This window comes from Pteropus medius, unplaced genomic scaffold (genome assembly GCF_902729225.1).
Source record: "Pteropus medius unplaced genomic scaffold, Ma_sr-lr_union100, whole genome shotgun sequence".
NCBI classification, from domain to species: Eukaryota; Metazoa; Chordata; class Mammalia; order Chiroptera; family Pteropodidae; genus Pteropus; species Pteropus medius.
The window spans coordinates 16808788-16818888 of NW_024349796.1; the positions used below are offsets into that span (position 1 = coordinate 16808788).

At 44.2% G+C, this 10101-nt stretch overlaps 1 protein-coding gene across 10 annotated transcripts in view; it reads left to right on the forward strand.

Moving 5' to 3' along the window:
- The window catches only part of NEK7 (NIMA related kinase 7), a 95304-nt gene that overhangs the window by 56662 nt on the left and 28541 nt on the right, over window positions 1–10101 (forward strand). For all 10 annotated transcript variants that reach the window (XM_039883490.1, XM_039883495.1, XM_039883492.1 and 7 more), the window contains 2 exons: window positions 8700–8808; window positions 9456–9563. In XM_039883490.1, the coding sequence (XP_039739424.1) occupies window positions 8700–8808; window positions 9456–9563 (217 nt within the window). The remainder of the gene's footprint in view (window positions 1–8699; window positions 8809–9455; window positions 9564–10101) is intronic.

The window sequence follows — 10101 nt, forward strand, 5'->3', positions numbered from 1 at the left end:
GAGTACAGGGACCGCGTCTGCTTCGCTCGCCAGGCTGCCTCCAGTTTCTAGGGAGGTTCCTGGCCGATAACATTAACTCAGTAAATATGTGCTGATTGTACGCGTAGAAGTTGATGGTTTTACCTCTGTTACACGTCTCTGTCCCAGGGGCCAGGAGGGGAGCATGGGTGGTGTATAATGACCAGCAGCTTCCTGCTGTTTCACACTCCGCTCGCACGGGGGTTGCTAAGATACCGAGTGGTGAGCTGGCGGGAGAGATGACAGCATTCTCATACGAGAAGGGTTTTCTGTTTGGCCCTAAGAAATTCTGTAATTGTTTTCTAAACTCTCTTATTCGTGCTAAGACTGCATAGGACAAACTCACAGGGACTTCTTTTATGAAGGAGCGTGACAGCGACTTCATGCTTTGTCAGGGACAGCAGCAGATAAACTTGAGTCATAAGGAACGGGATTCGGTTCTTTCTAGTGAATAGTGCTGTAAATCATTGTACATCACAACATTGTATTTCACTGTCTCGAATCTTCAGCTTAATTGGGGTGGCAGAGGAAATATGGCTCCTGGTCTGTATTCCAGAAATGAACCCCGGGACAGCATCGCATCAAAGATTTTTACAAGTAAATAATTAATTGGTTTAGAGCAGGCTGACAAATGTAATTAAGCAATTTATAGTTGAAATATTCAGTATTTCTCTAATTAGTGACAAAGGAGTACCTGAGGCTGTGGTCAGATGAAGCACTTCCCAGATGAGATTTAGGATAAAAGGAAACCCAGAATTCCTCATCATCCATTTCTTTATCATCAGTAATCAGAATTGTAAAGGAAAATAGACTCTTACAAAACAGATTTCAGCTGAGCAGTTGTGGTACGTCTGCTTCCGGTTTTCTTATTGTGCCCAGAGCTGGGCCGATGCTCACCCCGCCTTGTGGCACACCTCGTTAATGCTGTTTATCTCCCCCTCCCGTGTCGGGAGACATACTTGGTCCTGGAGGCTTACTTAGTGTGACGGACATGAGAGACTACCTCCGAAATACATAAACGAGAGTTTATTTCAACTCGTCGATAGAAATGTTGCTAAAACGTATTTAAATTTTTATAGCCCATTTTGCCAAAATATAGTTTATTCATTGAGCTATTTAAAATTTCTATATTTCTAACTATTTACTAGAAGGCCAGTTCGACAGAAGGAAATATAAGTGCATATGGGTGACAAAATTTTTAAAACGCTTTTTTTGCTATCAAATCAATAAAACAAAATATAACCCAATGTAATAAGTCTCGTGAGAGGAAATTCAGGAGTTTATCTGCCACAGGATTGTCACACCATACCACACTGGCTAAGAAGGAAGTTTTATTTTTACAGGTGTTTTTTTGGCAAATATGCAATACAAATAATTTAGATAGATATTTATTTTGTGCCAACAGTTTGGCACAATTCCGAATAATTAGTTAAGGCTCGTCCCCCACCTCCGTTATTTTGAGATATGATCCATACCTCGTATAAGTTTAAAGCGTGCAGCATAATAGTTCGACTTACGTATATTGTGAAATGATTACTGTAATCAGTTGAGTTAGCATCATCGTTTCAAGTAGATACAATAAAAGAAAAAGCAAAAGAGAAAATGTTTTTTCCCTAACAAGAACTCTTAGGATTTACTCTCTCGACAACCACGTACCAATCAGCAGTGGTACCTGTCGTCACCGTGTGACCCTTTACATCCCCAGGGCTTACTTATCTCATAACTGGAAGCGTGTACCTGCGACCCTCTCCCTCCGTTCCCCTCCCCCACCGCGCTCTGGTGACAAGTCTGACCCCCTCTGCTGTGAGTCTGTGAATGTGTGTGCGTTTCTTGCTTGTTTGGCCTTTTAGATTCCACATACAAGTAAGGTCGCACAGCGTTTGTCTTTCTCTGCCTGACTGACGTCACCGATTACAGGGCGCTCGGTCCTGTCCGCACCGAAGGTCCTTGAGATTCGGTCCTGTCCAGATGTCCACGGGGACTTCTGGTCCACGCCAGAAGGGCCCTGGTATTTAAATCCCGCCCTTCCAATTCGGACCCCAACCGGCGGCCTACGGCGTGTGCCACGGCCAGCGCGCTGCTGGGGCGCGGAGGGTCGTGACTGGCGTTGCAACACAGCGTGCTGTCGGGCCTCGAGAACATGACAGCACGTTTTGCACCCTAATCCTGTGAACCGGAAGTGTAAGTGAACGTTGTGGGCCATTTGGACCCAAGGACGTTTTGTAAGCGTGGGCGTCTGGACAGAACCAACTCCCACGGTACGGGCCGGGGCTGTGATCGCGTCTGAGGTTCAGGGTCCTCCTTGTTCACCGGTTGTTGGGGAAATTCCGCTCCTGTGGTTGGATGACGGAAGTCCTTGCTGTCCTCCTAGTTGGCAGTGGGGGACCATCACGGGCCCGAGAGGCCACCCGCCGTCCCCGCCCTCTGCACAGCCTGGCGGGTCGCTTCCTGACGGCCAGCAGGAGAGTCTTGGCTTGAATCCAGGACTTTGGATGGGCTGGCCACTTAGGCCAGGCCTACCAGGATGGCTTCCCTCTTGATGACCTCCCAGGCGGCCGACGTGGAGAGTCGGTGACACCTGCAGCACGCTCTGCACCCGAGGTCATGTGGCGTGGGTGTGGTTCATCATACGCACAAGCTGGCCCACACTCAACAGGGGGATTCTGGACGAGGACCTGGGGTGCGGGCGAGGTGTGGGGACCGCGCTTGCCACAGACTTCGATCAGTTAACTCACACATCAACAGGGTTTTGGAGGTAATTATGAGCTTCAAATGTTATAACTTACAAATCTCCTTCACCTCCTTGGTGGTGGTTTCTCCACTTGCAGACACGTTTTTATTTGTATGGATCAAATTCAGAGGCTGTACTGGAAGCAAAGCCACTTCGAGGTGTTTTCACACGGTTGGCCTTTGGGCCCTTAAAGCAGTCAAATCTCCCAGCAGCACCGTCCATCCGTCTGCGGGAACCCGGTTTACGGTTTACCCAGATTCCTGCGCTTTCCACTTCAGCACCTGGCACAGAGTGGACAGCGCACGCCAGACCCCCGTGAGAACAGCCGGTGACTTCAAATCACTCTGCTCCGGCCGAGTCTGTTGTGTGAGACTGTCGTCCACCTTATGTTCCATATCACCTTAGAATTACTCAGAAGCTTTAAGGTTGTCAGTTAGTGGCACCGCCTGAAAACAACTATGCAGAATTGACCCTCGCACATACACCTGTGTGCCTGACCACATAGGTGTCGATCGGCGTATGGTGTGCACGTACAGGTCTGTTACACAGAAGTATTTTTGTAGGAGCCATGCTGATAAATGTCACTTGGGTTTTCTCCGATACTTCAGTAGTTCGATAGTGAAGTAGTATAGCACTTAGGAATTTTAACAAATTGAAAATTATATACTGTACTGACCATTACGTAATCTGTGAGCATAACTAAAAGATGCTGTGTAAGCTCTGAACTGTGCTTCCTCGGGAGAAATCAGAAGATAACTTTCGAGGCACTTTTCGCTCCTTGTATCGAAGGTAGTTCCGATGCCAAGTCGCCCTTCCGAAGGCACGTCCCGCCCAGCGAAGCCGTGTCGGAGCAGCACCCGAGAGAAGAGATGTGGACGCCTGTCCTGTTTTGTTGCCTTTAGATTTCTGCCGAGACGGTGCTATGTCATTATTGTTCCGCTGGGTTTTCTCGTTGGTTGAGAATATCGAAATATCTTACCACCTCTCTCACTGCCGTGTGGCGTCACGTCACAGCAAGGACTCATGACGAGGCGCGCGCTTCTGCTTTTCTCTAGTACCCCGAGACCCTGAAGGAGCCACCGGAAGTGTCCCAGGTATTTTGTCTGTCGCCGTTAGTGACATGGGCGCGTCTCTCAGGGCTCACGCTTACCAGTGTTCAGAGACAGCTTTGGGGAGAAGAACTTCGTGACTTTATAGGAGCTCGTTTTTCTTGGGCTCTTTTTTTCCAAGGCTTAAATGCTCAGAAAAAATCTCTAGCTGTTACATTTTCTATCCTGCGATGGAACGTATTTTTGGCTGCCGTTAATAACCTATGCAATTTTGACTTTGGAGAATGAGTAGAGTACAGGGAAGTCCTCTAAGCACTGAGTGCTCCTAGCAGACTTCTGAACGTCACATGAAAGAAAAAGACAGTGCAACTCGGATGGGGAACTGTTTCATCGCGGTGGGTAACGTGGGGTGCCTGTGGCAAGTGTTGTCAGTGACCTCGTGGTCGCCAGGCCTGTCCGACTTCGCACGTTCTAAAGCAACTTCAGATCTCTGCGTTTTACTCAGAGTGTCAAGAGTGAACTTATTCACGTGCTGCAAATGGGTATTCCATACCACAATTCTAATCGAGGTAGAACTGTTTTACACATTCGCGTAAGTCCTAGAATTGCATATAAGCGAATGTTCGTGCAGCGTAATCTGTTGAGAATCCCTTCCACCCTCAAAGAAAACTGTTTCCACAAAAAGATCAGTGTAACAAAACCACACTTAGAGCTATCAGTTACGCTTTCAAAAGTGTCCTGTCTTCTCCACCGCCCAGTCTCTGTGCCTGTAATTCTTTGAAATAACCACCGTAACCACCGTAAGATGTAGTCTCATAAAAATGCATGACAGTTACAGAGGTGTGTTTGTCTGGAAGCGTACCTTCCCTTCTGATGGTGAATGTTTGACCTAATTACAAGTTTATAGTAAAGAAATCTAACTACGTGTCATCTCATGTGACGACCATCTATAGTATTAAGTAGAGAGGTCTCTGAGGTCCAATAATTATTATTAATATTTGCTTTGTTTTTATTAACAAGTTTGGAGGATAGGACATAGCAGTAAAATATAATAATTTTTAAGTGTGAAAATGTGCCAAACAGCCATTTATTATCTACCTTTTATTTGTGACTGAGATTATAGAAACATAGATTATATTTAGAGATGGGCCACGAGGTGATCTCCAAACTCTCTTTAATATAGCGAGGAAACAGGCCCAGCCTGGGTAAGTGGCTTGCTCGGGGTCACCCATAACCAGGTCCATTATTACAAGGTGGATGTGCCGTATGTCACTGCCACGTTAGACATTCGACAGCGCCCCCAGCAGGAAACGCTTCCTCGTATAGAACGTAAGTTACTCGCCTCCTCTCATTAGATGCTTGGCGGAGATGGAGAGTAGCTGGTGCCTGCAGTTTCGTCCTCATGACTTCACCGTCTCGTCATTTCGTTACCATCTTTTTCTAACCTTCTTCAAGGATGCCTTGAGCACCACAATCTCATTTGTCGCTTTTTGGTTTTGTGGTAACTAGAGCAGTACATTTCCGAAGGATGCTTAGTGTATGGTTCCCAGTACCAGCTGCATAATTGTGGGTGCCTGGGTAAAAAGAGATTGAGAATCTCAAGATGACACAGGGGAGCACGGAACTTTGAACTAAGATCAAGGCCTGCGCGACTGCGTGGGTCATACCCCCGAAGCTGGCCCGGTGGTTGCAGATGATCCGTCTAAAACCTTCAAAGATGAACGTGTCAGATTCTGGGCTTGAATATTTTGATATACCATGAAGATTATTTTTTTCTATACGTGTAAAACAAGGACGTCCTTTTCTGTTCTTTCACTGCGGATGAGTTGACTCTGGGTAATACTTGAAGCTTTCCCAAGATTTCTTGAGGAGGAATGCTAGACTGCAGACTTAGAAATAAGTGACGTGTGTTCTGGGAGTCACAGTGTCTGGAATGCGGGAGCCAGGTGATCCAGTTTAGTCCAAAAAAATCGGGACTGAGATAGTCAGTGTCCGCTATCTAATTGGGTTTGGTCTTGGGCATATAATTTGTATGAGGATATTTGGTGATTTTTTTAAAAAATGTGACTGTTTTGCCAAAATCTTATTTAACTTATTTAAATACTACTGATAGAAAATATGCTTTTAAAATAAACAGTATTTGAAGCTTGGCATAAAGAATGCCCTACTTAAAAAAAAAAAAAAGGCTAAATAAAAGTCCCGTCCCAGGTGACCAGGTAAATCCAAGTGCCAGTTTCTGCCTCTCCATTCATTTTTAGATATTTTATTTGGGAGTATAAAAAATTACAGTTCTATTTCATGGCATATATATAGTAAAAGTGTCATATCGTGTGATCTTTTTCACATAACTCTTTATCGATAGTAACCTTTTCAAAAATTTGGTTTTATTATTTATCGCTTTACTAAAAACTTTCCACATGGCAAATACGCGTCCATTTTTTATTTCTGTATGTCGGCATTAGATTTTTTTTTTTTTTTCCTGAACTAGAGCTGGCACTTATCGAGGCTGTTCTTTTTTTTCGAGAAAATAGGGTTTTTAAATAATGCCATTTGACTTAGAATTAACCTCCGGGTAGGTAAAGAAGAGAATAAGTTTCAAGGAGATGCTTTTTTTTTTTTTTTTTTTTAGTGTTTCAAGTATTATGGAAAAGTTACTGCTTCAGGGTGTGGGGTACATAGCATTATATAAATTTCTCAATTCTAAAGAGTAAAAAAGAATTAGAATTTCATTAATCGCCGTTTTCCACACATTCTCATTTAAGCGAGGTCGGCAGTGGTGTAAAGTTACACCTCCAACATCAGACAGATTATGGTTTCAGTGTGCAGCAGCAGCATCGCCCTTCGAAGTAAACGTCTCTCATCGCTATGAAAAGCGTGCCGGAAAAATGCTGTGAGTTGAAAAACAAAAACGAAAAATATGCATGACAATTGTCGAAGATGGTTTGTGTCGTTTCCTCTCGATTCATTTTCTGATCAAATCAGATTCATACAATTCTTCAAAAACCCGTTTCTAATTTGGATATTTAGGTTTTTGCAGGTTGTTCTGTCCAGGCAGCTTTATGTTGATATGCCGGGTTATCGTCATCCTATTAAGTTTGTTGTTCAAAGAGAAAATCCCAAAGAAGAGCATAAAATCGTGAAATGAGCACACCATCTTGGTCGGATGACAGCTTCCCTAAAGTGCATTTCGAGGGCAATTTTTTCATTCTGCCTTTTCCTGTATATATGATTTATTTTTTAAATCATGGGACTTTGGAGTAAGCTGCCAAATTAATTATAATTATGATGATTTTAGAATCTACATTAAAGCATAGACTTTTTCTTCCACGGTCTGATACTTACACGATACGGTATATTTATTTTTGAATGAAAAGTAACCTGGTCTCATCCATCTTCCCGTTGACATCAGACAGGCCTCTGATATGCTAATCCAGCGTCGGGCGAGCACAGACAGGCTTTATCTGGACTCATTCCAAGTCTGCAAGAAAATTATGTGCACAGAACCGATTTTGCAGCCTGCCACCTAGACTGGAAGCTGACGTTGACACGAGCTGCGATGAAAACTGCTTAATATCGAAACATGACACAGGAGGTTCCTAACATTTCAATAATACTACGATTTGCTTTTTAATTAATTACCTGGTCATCTAATTGTTGTTTTTGGCTGCTGATGTAATAGCCATTGAAATTGCTAGTAAGTTCATTTCCGTAGTATCTGTCAGAATAAAGACTAACCTGAAGTTATTAGCTTTTTCCTAAAGATTCAGCCTTTGCTCTGTTGGGTCCATATTGAGACAGCGGGTATAACCTTTTGCTAACCGTGAAGGGGGGGTATCAGCGCGTTTCCCTGTATTGTTTGTCATTTCAGCCTGCCCTCAACTGGTCACGGGGGAACAGTTGACAGACACTTGTTTGGGAATTACCTGAAGCGCAGGTTCTCCGTATTCAATAACAAAACATCAGAATCCGTTGAACTTTCAAAATCACCGTTTCCAGATGAAATGCATCAAAGTACAGATATGTACTTTGCTGTCTATCACTAACTTTCTATTTGAGAAAAGTTAGAAAATTTTGTCAAAACTTGCTTAAATACAGTACTTGACATCGGTCGTAAATACTGTTAAGTAGGAGAGAGGTTGTATTTTTGGTTTTTATGTGGTGAATCTTCGGGACTCTTAGGAACTAGGGACTGTGTCCTTGGACGAGCGTGTTACTGCTTGTTTCTCTGGCAGGTGTAACGTAGAACGGCGCGAACCGCACCCTGCCTTTGCCGTTTTCGGGGCTGTCGCCTTGCGCGCGAGGCCCCACCCTTCCCCCCACCACCCTGGCACTCAGCTCCTCCCGTGAAGCTTCGTTTCGTTCATTCAAAGCGAAGAGCAAGTTTGGCTCATCATGTGCAACAGAAATATTTATGACAACTTTTTACTTAAATCCTTCTTGTTTAATTTTTAATAAATTAAGTGATATTTCAAATCACCGAGGTGGTTCAATATTTATTTTAAAGGAATTCTATAGCGACCCTCTGTCAGGAGAAGAATTGTCTTGTAAGGAACATAATCACCTTCAGGTTGCTAGACTGTGTTATTCTGGCTTCTCCTAAAATGAAATCTGACATCTTCCTTTTAGGCCGAGGAATTATTTTGTATAGATGTTAATTTGTCGAAGTCGTTGGCCATCGATCGCAGGCGCGGTGCGATGCGACCTGCGCCACCATCAGACACGACGGGGAGAATTAAGCTCTCGTGTCAGGTCGAATTCTTGGAAGGATTTCGCTGGAAAAGCATAGGCTTTTGAGTTGGCGACGGGGAGCTGACAGTGGGGTTTGGCTGCCGGACGGCTTTCTGCACGTCCGAATGTAGTCTGAAGGTATCTAAGTCTTATTCTTTCACTTCTTCCCGAAGCACTTTAAGAAGCAGAAGAGGCTGATCCCCGAGAGGACCGTGTGGAAGTACTTCGTGCAGCTGTGCAGCGCCCTGGAGCACATGCACTCACGCAGGGTCATGCACAGAGGTGGGTGCGCCGCCGCTGGGCCCGGGGCCGCGGGCCGCGGGGGGCAGGGGGCGGGCGCCTCGGGCCTGGCGTCCGCGCTGCCGCCTCGCGTCGTGTGTTCCCACACTGGAGCTCTGCTAAACGATGAGCCTGCGAGCTTAGCCGCACCGGCCTTTAAATGAGGACGAGAAGCAGTTCCTTCTCTGCTCGCCTCGAGCGAGCGTCTTCCCGGCGGGTGTGACAAATTCCAGTGGTATTTATTTAAGCCATCAAGATTTCTAAGGCCATCTAAGTAAATAATTTTATATGTATATATATGGAGTTATGGGTTTACGTTTAATGTAAATATATTAATAAATTAATATTTAGTAAGGTATTTAGAACTGACATCAAAAGGGCACAAATTTCACAAGAGTTGATTTGAAAATGGAAAACAATGTTTTAACTGAAAATTTACAGTGATCTTTACGCTGCATTGCTGATCATCAGAGGACTGAGAACGTAGACATTAGGATATGTCAGAATCACTCAAAGTTATTGGTACAAAATTCAAACTGACTTTTCTTTTTAAGATACATTTTAAATTCTGCCATGAAAAGTGGTTTTTAAACTCTTGAAAATACCTAAACTGACGTCACTTTTCTCCTGGTGCCTTCATTTATTCGCAGACATAAAACCAGCTAACGTGTTCATTACAGCCACCGGGGTGGTCAAACTCGGCGATCTTGGACTTGGCCGATTTTTCAGCTCCAAAACCACAGCCGCACACTCTTTAGGTAAGAGACGCTACGTGATTTCATTCAGCTCTCCCTCCCCCGCTTCCCTACCGCCTGTTAAAACGTAAGGCATGTTCCAGTTAGACCAACTCTTACATCCTAAGGAAAACTATTAAAAGTCATCTGGTCTTGAGCAGAGACCCACAGTTCTCTGTTAGATGTCATGTGTCCGTTCATGTGACAGTTGGGGCTTCCGTTAACTTGACCTCAGGCAGGCACTTGGTGAAAGAAAATGCGGATGAACAAATGTAGTTTTAACTGTTGCCATGGAATCGCCCTTTTATTTCGCACTTAATCATATTAAGATAAATGATAAATAGACCATATCTTGGAAGAGGACTTCGCCTGACCATTTAAAAGACTGTAGTGGTTTAGAAATGTTTATTAATCTAACGCGGTTTTGGTTACCGCAGAGGGGACATCTTGAAGGTGATCCGTGGCTAGTGATATTTCTCTCAATATTTCCCTAAATTATAAAGCAGAATCCTCGGTAGTTTATTCATTCTAGAGCTAACTGTCCATGCCGTTTATACCCAAA